The sequence below is a fragment of the Carya illinoinensis genome, chromosome 12, assembly GCF_018687715.1.
Source record: "Carya illinoinensis cultivar Pawnee chromosome 12, C.illinoinensisPawnee_v1, whole genome shotgun sequence".
NCBI classification, from domain to species: Eukaryota; Viridiplantae; Streptophyta; class Magnoliopsida; order Fagales; family Juglandaceae; genus Carya; species Carya illinoinensis.
Genome location: NC_056763.1, coordinates 26,388,719 through 26,408,025, shown reverse-complemented (window position 1 = coordinate 26,408,025; position 19,307 = coordinate 26,388,719). Strand labels below are relative to the sequence as shown.

The window sequence follows — 19,307 nt, the reverse complement described above, 5'->3', positions numbered from 1 at the left end:
AACACGGAGCCCGTCTTCGATTCGGTTCGGACCGCATTGAGCCGGACAACTAGTCAAGGACTAGCTTTTGGGTCATGGACTCATGGTCAGAGTCATCAGCATTTTGGGCCGAAATGGGCCAGTTTCAAGGTGAACCAACCGTCTGTCTTGGGCCTGGTGCTGATTTGGGCCATTTTCAACACGTTTGAAACTTTTAAGTTTTGAACTCTCCTGTGTGTGACTTGCCTTGAGAGGACATTTTAGAGGACGAAATCACAACAAATTTTACAAAATTCTCTTGTGTTGAAAGGAAAGCTGGGCCTCATCTGTGAAACCCACTGAGCCAACCCATCTAGAGGACTGAACTCGGGCCTACAGAGGATCTTCTTCGTTTGATATACGCACGTGCCCCTCACGCGATCGCGGATTTACGGTGACCTACTCGGGCGGTTCCTCTTATGATATCAAGGGATCCTCTCCTCTTCAATCTCTGCAATCTAAAACCTCTATAAATTGGTCCATTCGTTCAAGAAACCAAGCATCGAGTCTCCTACGAACTCATAGCACTAAACAATCTTAGATTCCCATCGAATATCATGGGACACGGTACCGGACTTGTAATCTTTCCCTTGTCAAATTCATATATATGATATAAATTTCAAGCGGAAGCAAAGATCCTGGAAGAAAATCTGTTAAAAAAAGTAGTATATGTTTTCTATTTAAATTCTGATTCATACTCGCAGGTGAAAAAGGCCGACCCGCCAAAAAGCACAAATCATCGGCGAAGGAAGGTCACAGGAAAATTACCGAGGTCGAAGATGCCTTTTTTGGCGAAGAAGTCGACGACGATCGCGATGGTATTTTCGTTGTAGTCATTGTTGTTAGTACGAATTTATTGTAATTTTGTACGAAAAATTTTGATTTGGATTCGTTTTGTTGTGTGAATCTGATTGATTCAAGGTGAGAGAGAAGGGAAGAAGAGAGATTTTAGCAAATTAGAGCTGAAGCCGGATCATGCTAATAGGCCTTTGTGGGCTTGCGCCGATGGCCGCATTTTCCTCGAAACCTTCTCGACTTTGTATAAACAAGCTTACGATTTTCTTATCGCTATCGCCGAACCCGTTTGCCGGTATCTAAATTTGAACCCAGTTATGTGGGTCTCAGTTCGTCAATCTATTGGACATTTACGTAATGTGAATTTCGATTTTTAGGCCGGAGTCTATGCACGAGTACAACCTGACCCCGCACTCGCTGTATGCTGCGGTGTCCGTTGGTCTAGCAACGGAAACAATTATAGCTGTTTTGAGTAAACTATCAAAGACCAAGCTGCCTAAGGAAATGGTTGATTTCATACATGCTTCCACGGCCAATTATGGCAAAGTAAAGCTCGTGCTTAAGAAGAATCGGTACTTTGTCGAATCCCCATTTCCGGAGGCAAGTGATTCTGCTTTTACCTTTTGGTTGTGCACAGTGTATGAAGATTTTAGGTTTTTGATGCTGATTGTACTTACTGAACTCATTTCAGGTCTTGAAGAAGTTGCTCAAGGATGAAGTTATTTCCCGGGCAAGGATTAATTCTGAGGTTGGCTTTTTTTTTTTTTTTTTTGATAAGCAAGAGAAAATATTATTGATATGAAAGAAATAGGCATAGTCCGCGTACACAGAAAATATACATAACACACCTAAATGCATTCTAAGAGCAATAAATTAAAGAGAGGAAATCATAAACGTTGTCCCCGTTTAGTACAACAGCAGAAAACCAAAGCATTAAAGTGTGTAGAAAAAAGTTCTTTAACTCCACCTTGTGCGTTCCTTGTCCTCAAAGCAGCGCGCATTCCTTTCCAACCAAATACACCACATGATGCACAACGGGATCATCTTTCATACAACTGCTACTTGATGACAACCTTGTATCTTCCTCCAGAAACTCAACAAATCCACCACCCTCGCAGGCATAACCCAAGCCACTTCAACCCTGTGAAAGATCTCATCCCACAAGTCCCTTGTTACCTCACAATGCAATAAGAGGTGGTCCATAGATTCTTTATTTTTTTTACATAAATAACACCAGTCCATAACTACGCAACCCCTCTTCCTCAGATTGTCCGTAGTCAAGATCTTCCCAAGAGCGGCGTTCCATACAAAGAAAGCAACTTTGGAAGGCACACGTCCTCTAAATGTTCTTCCAAGGAAACTTAGGATGATCTTGTGTTGTCAAAATTTGATAGTACCCCCTAACAACACATTTCTTGTGGTTATTAGACCTCCACTTCAATTGATCATGCTGTGTCACAAGAGGCCCCATGGAGTATAAGAGGCTGAAAAAATTTGCAACAATAGGTACTTCCCAATCATGGAAATCCATAATAAAAAGAATATTCCACTGATGAGAATCATGAGAGAGTAGTCGCATATCTGCTACTGAAGCCTCCCTGTTAGTAGCAATGCGATAGAGAACCGGAAAGGCTCTTTCTAAGGCATGCTCTCCACACCACATATCCTGCCAAAATCTGATTCGGTTTCCCTCTCCTGCTACAAAACGAATGTGTTTTTCAAAGCAAGACCACCCACTCCTTATAAACTTCCATAATCCCACTCCATGCCCACCTCTTACTTCATTTGAGCACCAACCACCCCAACTAGCTCCATGTTTAGCATCAATAACTTCCTTCCACAATGATCCCCCCTCCAAATGATATCTCCATAGCCATTTGCCCAGTAAAGTTTTATTAAAAGTTCTCAAGTCACACACTCCCAACCCCCTATGAGCCATTGGATCACAAACTGTCTTCCATCTAACCAAGTGGAATTTCTTCTCATCTCCTCCCCCAAACCTCCCTATAGAAACACCCTGAAGAGTTTTTCAATCCTGTTCCCCACCCTTACTAGCAAAGGAAACAAAAATAAAAAATATGTGGGAAGATTAAGAGTGCTCTTAATAAGTGTGAGGCGGCTCCCTTTCGATAAACACACCCATTTCCAACTAACTAATCTTTTTTCTATCTTCTCCACCACCCCGTCCCAAATAGCTCTAGCCTCAAAAGTTTCTCTCAATGGGAGACCTAGATACTTCAGAGGTAAGGAAGACACCTTACAATCCAGTAGACTTGCTAAATTGAGTATGTTCGAAACTACACCCACTGGTACCAAGTCGGACTTGTCAAAATTCATCTTAAGCCCCGACACTGCTTCAAAGAAAGTAACAATGCACGTAAAGTTTGAATCTAGCTAATATCTGCTTCACAAAACAATAGAGTATCGTCTGCAAATAAAATGTGTGAAAGGGTAATCGAGTCACCAGAACTATGACCCACCTGAAAACCAGATATGAGCCCTCCACTCACTACAGCCTGTACCATCCGGCTAAGAGCCTCCATAACTATAACAAACAGGAGAGGAGATAGAGGATCTCCTTGCCGCATACCCTGAGAACTATCAAAAAAACTAGCAGGTGTACCATTGACTAGAAATAAATACCGGGCGGTAGAAATACAATGATGCATCCAAGCAATCCATCTATCACCAAAACCGCACCTCCTAAGTAGATATAAGAGGAATTCCTAGTTCACATGATCGTATGCCTTTTCCATGTCGAGCTTGCATAGAATCCCTGATCTTCCCTCTCTCAATCTATGATGCAAACACTTGTTTGCAGTAAGTACCGAATCAAGAATTTGCCTCCCACGAATGAATGCATTCTGAGGCTTAGAAATAATAAGATCCAAAACAGGACTTAACCGATTGGCTAGCACCTTCGAAATAATTCTGAGGTTGGCCTATTAATAGAGTTAGATTTTAAATGGCAGGCGCCTATGTATTGTTTCCCATGACATGACTAACTGCTGTTAGCCCTTTAGTCATTGGGTCATTTGGCTAGCTGTTGATTCGTGGTTGTTTGAATAGAGTTGTTTCAATTGGTTGCACGCTCTAGCTTTATATCCTGTTCTGAATGTGTTTCTCCTTGTTTGTATGCATGCCGGACTGTTTCCAGTAATATGTGAAGTTTGTCAAAGAAAATCATTTAGATGATTGTGATATGAGATCTTATTAGGATTCATTTTCTGCTTCAATTGTACAGGCTTTTATACTGGAACTTTTTAAGTTTCCACATTAATGGTCAAATGTGTGCTGGTATATTTCTCATGAAGGCATGCATTGCCAAAAACAAAAAAGAAAGGAAAAACAAAAAACAAAAAAGAAAGAAAAAGGAATTCCTGTTAGATATGGCTGCTTTACATTTTTTTTTTTCAATCTCATCGCTTTTTATGTTTTTGCTCGAGAAGTATCCTCATAACATATTTTAACATTTTCTATCAGTTGAATATTGAACCTATATGTTGATTTTGCTTAGGGCTCAAATGGAAGTGATGGATTTACAATTAGCAAATCAATTGGTGAAATTGGAACTGTTCACCAGGATTTACTTAATGGAGCAGAAGTGGCGACTGCAGTGGAACAAAAAGAAACTCATGCATTTGAAATTGACCCTTCTCAGGTAATGCATGCTTATCTCTTTTGAAATTGAACTCATGCTTTTAAAATTGACCCTCTGGATGTAATGCATGCTTAGGTTTTTGGAATTGAACATGTGTGACTATGCATGATTCATGTTGCCCTTTTCATACAGTTACTCAACTAGGTTTTCATCTATGTCTGGCCCTTGCTCTATAAATTGGATGTAAGTCAGTCATGTGGTAAGTAAGTGTATCGGCTGGGTCTAGGCCATCCTGTTTCAGTCTGTCTTATTATTTCATGGTTTTCTTTGAAAGGATTTTACTGGGTAGGGTTCACTTATACATTATTAATGTGTGATCTATTAGCTCTGCTTATTTCAGTATGTTTTGTCTCTGAGTATTGTTACCAGTCCAAGAAAAAAAAATCTCTGAGTATTGTTGTATTTACATAGAATTCTTCCACAAGCAATAAACTTAAAGATTGGATCGAATAGTACTTATTCACTCCATCATATGGAAAAGCAAAAATGCCAACCAAAATAGGTAGAAACATTTTTATACAGATTTTATTGAGGCATTCTATTTTTAATGATCGAAAAGCATCATTGTCATACTTGGATCCTTGGCTATAGATAAGACATTTCTTTATACTTTGTTCTCTAATTGACAGGTTGAGAATGTAAAGCAACGTTGCTTGCCAAATGCTTTAAATTACCCCATGTTGGAGGAGTACGACTTCAGAAATGATACCGTGAGTTGGAGTTCTCATGTGTTTCCCCTGCTGCAAATTAAGTAGAATGTTAAGCTGAATTTCAATGTCGTTGAGTGAAGGCACATCCACAAGTTTCATCATGTCTTGGACTTGCATAGTGCATCTTTAGTATTTTTGCTTTCTGGCACTGCAGGTTAACCCTGACCTCAACATGGACCTGAAGCCTGAAGCACAACCACGGCCATATCAGGAAAAGAGCCTTACTAAAATGTTTGGAAATGGTGAGTTTATCTTGTGATGCCAAGTTTCTATAGTATCTTATTCAATTGGCAATAAATTGGGACATACTCTAGATTATTTCCAAGTGTATTTTTCTTTTAGGTGGGACCTATATGTAATGAATCACATTTTGAGGCTACAATTTTCGGGCTCATTGTTGATGTATTTTAGATTACTCTTGTGAATGAGAAGAATAATTGGTTATAAATTTTGAATTAGTTACAGGCTTGGTTTCACATGCTAATTTTGAATCTTCTATGCTTCTAATGGTCCACCCCTTCCGATTTTGATTTCTTTTATACATGGCCATGCCCAAGGGCATATCGATTGCAGTAAAACCTTTTTGTGGTCAATCCAACATCTTCCCCAACTGTATGAGCTTCGTCCAAAGCATATGGCTTTTGTTTTAGTCAATATGTATATACATTTTGTTTTGATTTGAATGAAGAAGAAGCTGTATTTTAGTTGACACAACAAAATTATCAATTGTAGGTAGAGCTAGATCTGGAATTATTGTACTACCTTGTGGTGCTGGAAAGTCTCTAGTGGGTGTCTCTGCAGCCTGCCGAATAAAAAAAAGCTGTCTTTGCTTAGCAACAAATGCTGTTTCGGTGGATCAATGGGCTTTTCAGTTCAAACTGTGGTCATCCATCGGCGATGATCAAATTTGTCGTTTCACATCTGATAGCAAAGAAAGATTTCGTGGCAATGCTGGAGTGGTTGTGACGACATATAACATGGTTGCTTTTGGTGGTAAACGGTCTGAAGAATCTGAAAAGATTATTGAAGAAATAAGAAATAGAGAATGGGGATTGCTTCTTATGGATGAGGTAAGCTTTATCATTTTGGTCGTGACTTCATGCCTGTAAGATTATGTAAATGTTATAGGCATGGTAAGTTGGTGTATTATATCTATTTTGTTCAGGTGCATGTGGTTCCTGCTCACATGTTTCGAAAGGTCATCAGCCTCACTAAATCCCACTGTAAACTTGGACTCACTGGTATGCATGATAATATTTTCGTAGATTGAGTGCAACATCCAGTCTTTATATTTCTTTTCTCCCTGCCGGGAACTGAAAATTAACTAATCTAATTTCAGCCACACTTGTGAGAGAGGATGAAAGGATTACAGATCTAAACTTCCTTATTGGTCCCAAATTGTATGAAGCAAACTGGTTGGATCTAGTGAAAGGTGGATTTATAGCAAATGTACAGTGTGCTGAAGTATGGTGTCCAATGACAAAGGAGTTTTTTGCCGAATATTTGAAGAAAGAAAACTCCAAAAAAAAGCAGGTATGCCTATTACAGAAATGCTTCCTTTATAAATATTCAGGGGAGTTATATCTTATGTGCAATGATGAATGGATTGTATTTTTTGTTGTACCATTGAGTCATCTTGTCTATTCCTCTGTTATCCGGACATTTTTGTTTTTGTCTTTGTTTTTTTGGTTCTCTGTTAGATAATGTCTTTCTTCGTTGACTTCTGATGCTCTATTTAGACTTTCATGGTAAGGTGTTATTCTCTGAACGTGAGAAGTTTTGATAATTTCTATGGAAGTGCATGGGTGAATTGCTTTATTATAAATGTTAGCAGATTCATGGTGGTTGTGTAGCGTTATTTTTCCTCTTAACATAATTAGTGGTCTTTTACATTTCCAGGCACTTTATGTGATGAACCCAAATAAGTTTAGGGCATGCGAGTTTCTCATAAGGTTTCATGAACAGCAACGTGGTGATAAGATAATTGTCTTTGCTGACAATCTTTTTGCACTCACGGAGTATGCGATGAAATTACGCAAACCTATGATCTACGGTGCTACAAGGTAGTTCATGGAGATCTTTTATCTTTAGAAGTATGCTTCTACTTGTGCTGGCTCATATCTAATGTTGGCTATCTGTATTTGTAATGTACAGCCATGTTGAGAGGACAAAAATTCTTGGAGCTTTCAAAACTAGCAAGGAAGTAAACACTATTTTCCTGTCCAAGGTACTCGGTTGATTTTGCTATCTTCTTTTTCAGTAATTCAACTTGAAAAGGCTTGTCTTATTTCATGAATTCATACAAGCTTTATTACTTGACGATTGATCTCTATGTAAAATTCACCAAAACATGCATGGATATGTAAACCATAAAGCTTTACTGGGTGCTTGATGTGCCTGGGCAACCTCACTTTTCAAGTTTAAGAAAATCTGGTTATATATGTTGTATAGCTGCATAATCTATTGTTGATAGTCTTCTGAAAGTTAAAAACCATTCTCTGTCTGGTGGGGAACCAACTTTCTTCACATCATTGACTAGTTCTTATAATTTCTAAGGCATACCTTCTGAAAGTTGGAACATTTAGACTACAAAAGGATGTTTTTAATTGTTTGTGTCATTTTCAGGTGGGTGATAATTCGATAGATATTCCTGAGGCAAATGTTATAATTCAGATTTCTTCACATGCTGGTTCAAGACGTCAAGAAGCCCAACGTCTGGGACGTATTCTGAGGGCCAAGGTTAGTTTTCATATTCTCTTCTTATGTGTGTAACCTAGCTTTTTTTTACTAGCTGATGTAGGAAATAATTAGCTCTTTTAATCGATTGAGATCATTATTTGAAAAGCCTGAATGATGCAATCTTGAAAAAAAAAAAAAACAGTGGACATTGGTGTGATATTTCAAAAATTCCAATTTATCAACAGGGTAAACTTCAGGACAGGATGGCAGGAGGTAAAGAGGAGTATAATGCATTTTTCTATTCCCTTGTGTCAACAGATACACAGGTACGCCTCTATTCTCTCTTTGTCTGTCAACATGTTGCATGTTATGTCTATTGCTAAGCTTTTTGATATCCAATTTGTTGGTTTGAATGCAGGAGATGTACTACTCGAGTAAAAGGCAACAATTTTTGATTGATCAAGGTTATAGCTTTAAGGTATATGACTATATTTTATTATTCATTGAATTTAATGCACTTATGCTTGTGTAATGGTATTCATTACCTGTGGGGATATAGTAGCCTGAAGTGTAGATAAGAGAAGGTTGTTGGTTTAGCCTGCCCTTTTCCTGTTGTATAGATGTAGGTGTCCCATTCTTTGCTGGAAGCAGCTCTGATTAGGATGGTCATACATGTGGACTTATTATTGGCTTTCCTAAGTTCTAAATCATGTATATTGGCTGAAGTTGAAAATAAGCTGATATTACTTTGCCCAATTAAGTGTGTCCCACACATAAGCTGTTAAAATTGCATCTCATAGGGATCTTAATTGTTAAGTAATTGGCATTCAACTTCTGCACGTGACAGGTAATAACAAGCTTGCCTCCACCTGATACTGGAGCTGATTTAAGTTACCACAGTCTAGATGAACAATTGGCACTTCTCGGAAAGGTCTATATCTTCACTTCTCTTTCAATTTTGAACTTAACTGTTGTATGAGAAAATAAATTTCCAACCTGTTTTTGCACATCAGGTGTTGAGTGCGGGTGATGATGCAGTCGGTTTGGAGCAATTAGAAGAAGATGCAGATGACATAGCGCTTCATAAGGGCCGACGATTAATGGGATCCATGAGTGCTATGTCAGGTGCACATGGGATGGTTTATATGGAATACAGGTATAATCTCCATCTTCTCTTACATCGCGAGTAAAGATATGTAACAATCCAAATGATGCCCAAGTCCCAAGCAGAATGGGATCCCCGTTCACCACCCATACTCAATATGGGGCATCGTGGATTACTAATTATACGCCTTTATATTACACTCTAGTTGCATTTTTTACCTCAATGCCTACTGGCACTCACTTCAATCTTGTATCATGAACTTTTATCTTTATTTGCAGTACGGGGCAAAAACATGGTCGGCAAGGCCAGCTCAAGAGTAAACCCAAAGATCCTGCGAAGCGACATCATCTGTTCAAGAAACGCTTTACTTAGAGGCATACGGATTTCTTCATCCCAGTAAAAGCTAAGAGGAAAACAAGAAGCAGGATGGTGGTTTCTTTTGTCCTTTTGCCTTACAATATATATATATATATATGTATATAATATTATAATTAGTAGGCATTACTTTGCCAGTTGAGATTTTCCGGAGGATCAAATGCATCGCTACAGAGATCTGTAAATATAATGGTGGTGTTGTTTATGCATTTTTGGTTTGTCATGAACACAGCCAAGGACCATTATTTGTACATTGATATGAAATTCGGCCCTAGTCTGTTCTCTGTTTTTCTAGTAATTTTTTAAGAGAGATGCTAGGGCCGGTCGGGTGTGATATCCATTTTTACACCAACAAATGAGATACTACCACGAGTAAGTTTTAGTAAAGTGATTCATGGGCTTCCATGTACTTGATCAATATTTTCTCTACTCTCATTTATCCTTCTATCCAACGCTTCCTCTCTCACTAAAATAAAGCGCTCTCTTTCCCCTGTCTCACTTTTCTATTTTCTTCATAAAGCTTTTCACCAGTTTCAAAGTCCCAAAATCTTTCGATAAATTCGTTGTTCTCTATTTTTCTTCATCAATTTTTTTTTTTTTTTTTATCAGTACCATGACTTGTTTGGTGAGTAAGATGTATTTATCTTGGTTTTGTTTAATTTATTATTATTATTTTGGAACTAATCTAAGTACTCTTACAAAAAGTTGGAGGAATTTGAAGAAGAGGATGAGGAGGAAAAAGTTGATGAAGAAGCTGTACTTGGAGCGATAATCTCACAGGATTCCATCAATAAAACTTTATCAACGAGGAAGTTATTTATGAACTCTATTGGGTTAAATGGGCTTGTCATATTGTTATCTTCTTTTCCGGTTTCAGTATTGGATGATGATTGCAATGATGTCTTGAAAGATACGGGAAAGCTTTATGAAAACTTAGGTTTAACGAAGTCAAAAATAAAGAGAGAGAGAGAGAGAGAGAGAGAGAGAGAGAGAAGCGCCGCGAGGGGGGGTTGCAAGGACGGGGTTGGGGGGGAGACGAGAGAGAGGGGGAAGATAAAAAATAATAAAAAGAAATAAAGTAATTTGTGGTATGTATGTGAGTGTAAATTTTGGTTTGATATACGGCCTACGTGGTGGATTTTTATTGGCTGCACTAAAATAATCACCCGACCAGCTAGAAGATTTTTCTATTTTTTAATAAAAAAGAGTGACGCTTCCGGCTGAATGAACTTGTGTGACAAGTGCACTTTACATCCTCAAATAAAAGGTAGACACGTAAACATCCTATAATTCTTATGGTATAATTGATGTTAGGTGATCGTACCAAACTCTATCAAGGTTTTTTCTCTCCGCAATTTGCTCTCTCCCTCTCTCTCTCTCTCTCTTCAAGCCCCCTTTCTCTCTCCTCAACACCAGCACCAAAGGCTGAGAAAGAAAATAAAAGAAGTAAGCAAAACCCACTTCATGAGCATAGACCTTATACTACTAGAAATGGAGTCTGCAAAAATACAGGGAGGAAAAAAATTTCATAAAATAGGTAAAGAAGTGGATCGAACCACTAACCTCATCAAACAATCTGCAAAGCACAAGGACCAACCACACCGAAAAAAGTAAAAGGTAGAAGCACTTAAGATTTTTTTAAAAACCAAGGCAGCTATTGGTCAAGCTTGTTCCACTGGAAAATCACGTTAAAAAATACAAATTAAACCTAACCATTCGAGGAACCCAAAGTTTAAACCATCTAAACCAATACAAGAGTTGATTACTTTGATCTAAAGGAAAATTAAGCTAAATTTGCAAAATCAAGCTTTGAAAAATGATAATAAAGTAAAACAAAAATATATTCTGGATACTATTGACATATCAGAGATGCATAAAAAATTCAAAAAATGAGCATGTTACGGCCACCGTTGACTCCCCACTAGGCCAAAAAATTTGTTTTTTTTTTTACATCATTTTTTTTAATACTTTAAATATTTTAAAAAAATATATAAAATTTCAAAATAATATTAAACAATTTTTTCTTAATCACTAAGAAAAAGAAAAAGAAAAAACAAAAACAAAAAAAAGCTGGGAGTGGGATCCCCCGCCATGGGATCCAGTATTATTCTTCAAAAAATGGGTCCTTCTCAAAAATCAGATGCAAAAAGAAAAAGACTGTCAATGTGAAGCACTCGTCTTGATGTTAGATTAAACCAACAAGAACCCTCTCCAAGTCTCCCTACATACTAGTGACCACTACAAATCGTACCATGCCGTGCGGTTGCTTTAAATAAAAAATAAAAAAGATGCCCAATCAAGGGGCTTGAGGAGAGACAGAGGGTAGTGCAATTGCTGGGAAAAAAAATGGAAAATGATGGTTGCAGGAGAGTTTGCACAGGAATTGCGTATGAAAAGCTGATTTTTTTTTTTATTTTTTCAACGTCAAAGTGATGCAGTGCATTTTGATTTCACGTGTTTTGCGTATCCATCCCCTCCTTCATCTTCCCCCTTTATTTTCATTTAGAAACCCATTAAATGACAAGAGAGGGCTAAAACCAACTAAGAAAAATGGCACACCATAAAACTATCTTATCAAGCTCTTCCACTGTAAATCACGTCTCGTGGTACTTATTTCTTGTAAAATTAAACTTCTCTCATGGTATTTCCTGTATGTTTTTTCCATTTCTAGCCTCCAAAACAAAAGTATCAGTCTTTGGCTTGCTCGATAGATCCAAAACCAAATCAAGCATAACCTCTCTCATCGTCATTCCCGCTCTTCATTAAACTAGAACTTGCATATGTAGCAACTAGCAAGTGTCCAACAGGTAAAAAAAAAAAAAAGAATTTACTGCTTGGAAGTCGTCCTCAAAGTCAGAGTCCAGAGAATCGACGTCGTTGTGAATTATATACGAGCATGCACAAGAGTATTAACAACGAAGCGATAAAATATTGAGTCGTTGAACAACTTCAGCATTATGCCAGTGATATAGACGATTATAAAAGAAACACCAAACCAAAAGAAAACGAAAAGCATCTAATTCTTCATTCGTATTTAACTCCATGGGTCGTATGAGAAATTACCTCCAAAATTTGGAAAAATATAGCAACAGGAGATAGAGGAATGGTAGATCGGGATTGGAACAGAGACCTCCAAAGTGAAGGACAAAACAGAATGCAAGAACACAATCAGAAAAAGAAGCGGCAAAAGAAAAAAAAGAGGTCTAGAAAAAAAAATTTCTTGAGAAACAAATGAGAAACAGTGTTAAGTAAGTAAGGGGGTTTAGAATCTAGAAAGGTAATTACGAAGATTGCGATACAAGAAATTAGGAAAACAAGAAAGTTAATAGAAACAGACAAAAAAGGTGAGAAGACGAGGCGAGAGAGATAATTTTTGTGTTTTTCATTTCATTCGTGTTTTTTAATCTCTTGACTTATAGTGGACGTGGCAGGTGTGCGCAATCCCTGCTCCAAGTCTCCTGCCTGTAGAAGAACTGAAAAAAATACCTAGAGCGAGGGCTTAGAGAGAGAGAGAGCCTATAGGGGAGAGAGAAAATGTTGAGAGAGTTTCGTACGATTACATAGGAGCAATTATATGGTAATTATCATGGACGGTGGTAGAGGCACTTCTGGTGGCTCCAGTTGGGAGGAGCCGCTAGGTTAAAAAAATTTATAATAATATTAAACAATTTTTTCTTAATTATTAAGGAAAAAAAAAAAAGATGCTAGCAAGAGCCACCAACGGTGGCCAAAGCATTTTCTAATTATCATATAAAGCTAATGTAACCACCTTTTATTAGCGGGTGTAAAAATGAGTTTAACTCTTCATCTTATTTGAAGACGAAAAATGACTCAATAATTGCATAGAAACTCTTATTGTAGAACTCATGGGTTCTTAAATAAAAATTAATAAAAAATTATATTCTTAAGTCTGCATTTAGAAAATATTTAATAAAATATTTATATGATATAATTTAATTTAAAAAAATTATAAATTAAATTTTATTATTTAAATTATATAAATAGTGTGCAGTAAATAATCCCAATTCGAAAATAAAATAACTCATAACCAACTAATATATATTCGACGATTATAACGTGTGAAACATTTATCATTATTTGATAATAAAAAAATATGTAATAAATAATTATTTAACAATAATAAATATATTATATTTTACTTAATAAAATAAAAATAAAATAATAATATGGTACACAGAATTCTCTAAGGACTAACAACAATTTTTTCTGCCTTTTGTTTTGATTTTTTTCCTTTATTGTGGTTCGACCGTTACCAAAATTTTTGAATCTCGCAAAAGATAAACGGTGGTGGATAAAGACGGAAAGGGCCTTAAATGTTGTCCATATTAACGCCACGTGGCAAGTTTTCTGAATCGAATGTGTAAAAATTCCTCCTGCACCGCCGGCGTATCGAATCGATAGCATACTTCAAAGAAACTCGACCGTTGGAACCATGTTTCACGTTTGAACCACCTTGATAAGAGAAGGCTCCTGAGAAACACAGATATACGAAAGAGAATCAACTCGACGAAATTTCGGAAGAAGATAAAGAGAGCAAGATCGGAGATCATACATCTGTGAGTTCTTGGGTAAACCCTCTCCTTTTAAGATATGAACTAAGTCCTTCTCTTCGTTTAATTTCTTTCTTTTGCTTCTTCTTCTTCTTCTAGTGATCAGGGTGTACATTGGATGCATCGTATGAAATAAATATTACTTAATTGATCAGTGGCATCTATGTATTTTCTTGTTTTTTTTTTTGGAACGCTTGCGTGCTTTTCTCGTTACAAGAGATTTTTTGGCCATTGGTGCAGTGGGTGTGTGATTGTATGTTGCATATGAGAAGAGAGAGAGCGGAAAAGATGCGCTGTGTACTGTTGGTGGAACTTTGTTGGGTTCTTCTTGTGTTAACAGAATTTTGATTGTTTAAGCTGATTGATTCAGACTTCGAACTTCATAATGGGTAAAGTTCATAGGAAGACTAGGGCTTTCTTTTTCTCGTGCTATATCAGAGAATTGGGAAACCTTTCTTTTGTCTTCGTATGTAGTAAGGGTTCAAAATGGTTATTGAAGCTAAAAGGCTGGAGTTAATTCAACGAGAAACGCAATAGTGAGGCAAAGAAATAGGCGAACGTGTTTTAAAATTTGCATTAAAAATGTTTGTCACTACGGTTGGTTTATAATTGATTTAAGTATTTAATTTACATTTTATTCTGTATTATGCTGGCGCACCTCACCATATGGTCTGTTTACCTAAGTCCAATGTAGATGTTTAGGTTAAATAGCAACGCATTTTCGGTTCATAACTTCCACCGACTGGGTGGCATTTTCAGTCTGTGAATTGTACCTGTTTGCTTACTATTTCAAGGTTAATGTCACGTCCACAGTTTGAGAAGGATGTCATATTGAAAACCCTGCATTATGATTGAGTGTGAAATCTATGCTGCAGAATACCTTACCATCCTAGTAAAAGAACAATGGAAACTCAATCTGGTGGCTTGATGCAAAAGCAGAATTTGAACTCCCATTGTAGAGGTACTTTAGATCTGCTTAAGCCTTTTGTTTTGTGAATGTCATTGTCGAATTTTTTTCTCCATTCTTATTGAGTCTTTCATCTTTCGACTTTCATAGTTAATATTTCAGGGGATTCAGTTATAAAGAGTACTAATGTATATAAAAAGAAGACTGTATCAGTTGGCAGTCGAAGAGCACTGACTGACCTATCAAATTCAGCAAACCCCTCTACATGCCTGCCATCAAAGAACCATTCCTTTAAGCTTGGTGCTGTTGATGCAGAACATAGTGTGTGCAAGCCAACTTATATCTCTGGAGGAAAGATCAATGTCCATAGTGAGTTTCCGAACTCTGGGAAACCCTCTATGCCTCAGGCTTCAAAGAAGAAACATTTGAATAAGTTGAGAACTAACAAGGAAGAGACTAATGTTTCTAAGCCTAGATCTCCTGTCAAGGGAGAGATTAATGTTCTTAATCCCACAACCTGTCAGGGATTAAAGAACCATCAGTTTAATGTTCAAGGGAAAGTAAATGGCAGGAAAGCACTTGCAAACATTTCGAATCGAGAAAGTTTATCTGTGCATCAGGCTTCAAAAATTAATCATTCCAAGAAGCTTAGTTCTGTTGCGGATGAACAATTCCTACACGATCATAAAGGGTGTGTTAAATCAAGAACAAGGGCTGCTGATATGGAAGACTTTATGAGGACTCTTGGATTGGATGATGGTAGTAATCAAGTTTCCTTTTTTACTTTCATTATTTTTTTAAGCCATGCCTATCAGGCTATTAATCATTTATGTGCTTGTATCTTATAACTAATTGCTTCATTTATTCTTAGATTCATCAATGCAATTATCATTTGAAAGCGAGCTTTTAGAACAGAGGCGAGGAAAGGTGTATATGCATGCTTTCCCCTTTTTATGCAATGTTTAGTTTTTTTAACCTTTCAAAATAGGATGCACTTGACCTGCAAGTTTTGCTATTTTCAGGTTGAGAGCCCCCTTCGGAATTGGGAAACTATGGAGATAGTTGAGCTCCCAAAAGAAATTCAAACTCCCTTTCAACACAGGACACTTGAGCTGCTGGATATCAATCGTACTTCACAGCAATGCAGGACATTTAAGTCTCCAAAATTTGCATTAATGGACACGCCAAAGCTTTCCTCAGTGTTGAATCCTCTCGACTTTGAGTAACCAATGTTGTGTGCTGCGGGCCTGGTGATATCTTGATCAAATGTGGTAGTTAAAATCATGTAGTTCGTGTTTCTTTTTTCCTTCGAATATTTCCACCTTTTTGTACTTGAACACATCCGTACTTCTAGTTGTGAAGCCATTTTGACTGGTTATAATAATAGTGCAGCTTATACATGTTTGCTTGTCCATGTGGGCTGACCGCCTAAAGTTCTTCAGCTTTTGTCCCCGTGCAGGATGTTTTGCATTGCTTTACAAAACCTTTTTTTCCCTTGTGGGTAAGGAACTTCTGATTGACCTATAATCATTGCAGTAATTGGAAGCAGAAAGAGGAAAAGTAACGTGTTATTTATGTACATTATTGGTGTTATCTTAGGGGATATCAAAGAAATCGCTGGAGACGAGATGATTGTGGCAGTCATGTCCACCCTAGCTTGAAGGAATACTGAGAAATTGGCATTTCAAAACAGAAGGGTGGCTGGATTCATAGTTTTGAAAGTTTAGAAACCGTTTTAGTATGCTAACTGAATGATGCAAAAATCATGGCTGTACAAAGGCTTTTCAAATTTATAGAAAGACGAACAAAAGGCAAAAAATAAAAAATAAAAGGCTAAAATAAGGATGCTAATTATCTTGAAACCTTACAAATTATGTAAAAAAAATACCAAAAATAGGGGAAAAAATAACTTGCACTACCTATCCCACTTTGATAGGGAAGTGTCATTCACTGTGCAAAGATGAATTGACAGTTGCAATGCTTGTGGTTGGAGATCACTAGATAGGATCTATGCCCCCACAAAGTAGCTACATTTCTATTTGTAACCAGAAGAATATTTTCCTTAACAAATGTCACTAGCAGTTTTGGGATTTGCCTCAAGTTGCGTTTGGTAATTGAATTTTGTTGGTATTTTTTTTAATAAATAGTTTTTTTTTTTTATATAACTTTTCTTTTCAAAGAGGTTATTACCGTTGTTTTTCTTCCATTAACTTTGGCTTTTAACATTGTCCATTGACTTCGGCTGCTTTTATTGGCTTGTGGTTATAAATAGCATCCTCATTTACTATTCTTTTTATTTGTCTTTTTATTCAATTGCTTAGCCAAGCCTTTTGAAAAATCTACGGTTATAAACTCTTAAGTTATTAGACATTATGAGATTTATTGCTTTAACGTTATTGCCTTTATTCTCTTGAATTGCCAGTGGCCGGATCTCTTGGTATTAACGTCTATCTTCCTTTAAAATGTAAATGAAAGTTTAACGTTTGGCATTAATTCCTCGTAGCTGGAATATTAAAGCGATTTCTATCGCCTCTTATACGTTTCTTTTTGCGGCTTTATTGAGGTTTTAATTACTCGACAATTAGTTCTTGTTTTTGGAAAAGATCACCTACAGGAGTTTATATGTGTGGCTGTTTTTAAGAATCTGGCCGACTTATCGTTTTGTGTACAACATAGAAGAGTTTAATTGAGAAATAAGAAAATAAGTGTGTATATATTTTTGAGAGATTTTCCAAACAATATAGAGGTGTTTTTTGAGTGGGACTTTGGGTTCAAACAGTTGTGCAGAGTTGGTTTAGATTATACGGCGATCAGTTGGCTGTTATATCCTGGAGAAGTTAAGTCAAGAAGAATTATGATGCACAGGTAAATTTGAGACTTTATACATCGCAGAGGGCTTGAATATCTTTAAAGAAAGCGAGATTTCCGTGCCTCAGTACAAACTCGCTTCGTTTCAATTCTAACTTTATTGCAATTTTCATTACATTATTATCTAATTTCACCAACAAATTTCAAAATAGGCTGCATAGCCATTCTGCTGCCAGAACCCAACCTGTCATCATGTTGAAGTTGTTGCGAGACCCCACATGCAAAACACTATCAAGAGACACAGAGAAATGGGGTAGCTTTTTATGGCTTCTTCACAAGCTGGGGAATTTTCTTCTGCCTACCATAGACCTATAGGAACTCTAGCATTTGACTGCTTTTTGGACATAATCTCCGCTTTTAGCTTATATAATTTGCACTTGATCATATGAAAACAAAGCCACTTATTACACAAAATACTTGGCCAAAGAAAAATGGAAAAGCCACCTCCCAGCAAGGCTAAAGATTCACTTAACCAAACCACAAACAATATGCCTGCCATTACTGCTCATTATTGCTAATATAAAATCAATTTGTAAAAGACAGAACAGGAGCGCGCACAGAGAGAGAGAGAGAGAGAGAGAGAGAGAGAGAGATTATGTACGACTAAGAAATACAAGAAGGACCTCACTCCCAATTCCAAGTAGTGGAGACAAGTAGAATAAAATACCAAATACAGTAAAGGAGGACTAAGTGCATAATCATAAGAAAGTTCTGCACAAATAAACTATAGGAATTATTCCTAACGGACCCTTCTTCGGTTTAGTCAACTTTAAGCCATCTCCAAGTATTACTCAGCACAAGGGTGTGTTATTGAACTTAGACATATAGTGTTAGGAGGTGGAAAATAGTTTTATAAAAAGCATATGATATGCTTAATTAAAATAGAAATTTTGCATCAAACTTTAGCATGCCTACTCATTTTCATAGCTTTCCTTTGGAATTGGATTCTAATTAGTTAGACTTAAACTGCTAGCTGTTAGATAGCAGCCTAACTGGTTTCCCACTAAAGGAAAAGGATTCAAAATTTTATTCTTCATCTTCTTTTTCCTGAATCAAAAGTTTCATCGTCAGTGACACAAGGTTCTCTCCGTTCTGCTAGATGGACAGTACTACATATAAATAAAACGGGTCTACTAATTAATCATATACTGTTCGTGCACAAGCTTAAAAAACTAAAGAAAATGAACTTCTTTTCAAAGTATAATTTTACAAAATCATGACTATAAGCTTTTAGAACATGGAATTTTCGATGTACCAACAAGAGACCTTTTCTTGGACCAAAAGACAACAAAAAAAAAACACAGGAAAAGGACAGCGTAGCCGACAACTTTTTCACTCATTTTCTCAACATGTCATCCCAGAGAAAATTCTCTTTGGGGTATATATCTTTGCAAGAGGCCAGTCGACTAATCATCTTATAATCTATATAGCAGTGCAATGATTGGAAATTGAACTAGTTTTTTTAATAAGTTATTCTAATATTGTGGTTTGGTCAAAAGTTAGTCTTTGGAATCATTGTTGCTCGGTGCTTATGATCAAATTTAATAAGCATTCTTTTCTATACTGCTCTCCCCATTAAGCTAGTCATCTTTCTCATTCAGAGATTGTTCACAGTAGG

The 19,307-nt window shown here is 36.9% G+C and overlaps 2 protein-coding genes across 6 annotated transcripts; both read left to right on the top strand.

Moving 5' to 3' along the window:
* Positions 1-426: 426 nt before the first annotated feature.
* LOC122289795 (general transcription and DNA repair factor IIH helicase subunit XPB1-like) lies at positions 427-10,814 on the top strand. 2 transcript variants are annotated; one of them, XR_006236226.1, is made up of 20 exons: positions 427-585; positions 723-836; positions 940-1,108; positions 1,191-1,413; positions 1,505-1,561; positions 4,331-4,474; positions 5,104-5,184; positions 5,339-5,426; positions 5,917-6,254; positions 6,350-6,425; positions 6,524-6,717; positions 7,084-7,247; positions 7,339-7,411; positions 7,810-7,923; positions 8,109-8,189; positions 8,282-8,341; positions 8,711-8,794; positions 8,877-9,019; positions 9,247-9,416; positions 10,722-10,814. XR_006236226.1 is itself a non-coding variant. In XM_043097082.1 (19 exons), the coding sequence occupies exons 1-19, from the start codon at positions 576-578 to the stop codon at positions 9,338-9,340; spliced, it is 2,307 nt and encodes a 768-aa protein (XP_042953016.1). In that variant the 5' UTR covers positions 427-575; the 3' UTR covers positions 9,341-9,761. The 2 variants fall into 2 exon arrangements, 1 of the variants encoding a protein (XP_042953016.1); XM_043097082.1 differs by lacking the exon at positions 10,722-10,814 and having other exon boundaries at positions 9,247-9,761.
* Positions 10,815-13,762: 2,948 nt separating this feature from the next.
* LOC122289793 lies at positions 13,763-16,221 on the top strand. 4 transcript variants are annotated; one of them, XM_043097078.1, is made up of 5 exons: positions 13,763-13,920; positions 14,790-14,875; positions 14,984-15,580; positions 15,693-15,748; positions 15,844-16,221. In XM_043097078.1, the coding sequence occupies exons 2-5, from the start codon at positions 14,818-14,820 to the stop codon at positions 16,045-16,047; spliced, it is 915 nt and encodes a 304-aa protein (XP_042953012.1). In that variant the 5' UTR covers positions 13,763-13,920; positions 14,790-14,817; the 3' UTR covers positions 16,048-16,221. The 4 variants fall into 4 exon arrangements, with proteins under 4 accessions (XP_042953012.1, XP_042953010.1, XP_042953014.1 ...); XM_043097076.1 differs by having other exon boundaries at positions 14,972-15,580; XM_043097080.1 differs by having other exon boundaries at positions 13,773-13,932.
* Positions 16,222-19,307: the final 3,086 nt, after the last annotated feature.

Excerpts from the sequence above, each read along its gene's own strand:
- LOC122289795 (XM_043097082.1), top strand. Across the intron at positions 5,427-5,916 it reads TACTAAAATGTTTGGAAATG|GTAGAGCTAGATCTGGAATT; the intron begins GTGAGTTTATCT and ends TATCAATTGTAG. Across the intron at positions 6,255-6,349 it reads GATTGCTTCTTATGGATGAG|GTGCATGTGGTTCCTGCTCA; the intron begins GTAAGCTTTATC and ends TATTTTGTTCAG.
- LOC122289793 (XM_043097076.1), top strand. The coding sequence starts at position 14,818 with ATGGAAACTCAATCTGGTGGCTTGATGCAAAAGCAGAATTTGAACTCC. Across the intron at positions 15,581-15,692 it reads GACTCTTGGATTGGATGATG|ATTCATCAATGCAATTATCA; the intron begins GTAGTAATCAAG and ends ATTTATTCTTAG. Across the intron at positions 15,749-15,843 it reads TAGAACAGAGGCGAGGAAAG|GTTGAGAGCCCCCTTCGGAA; the intron begins GTGTATATGCAT and ends TGCTATTTTCAG.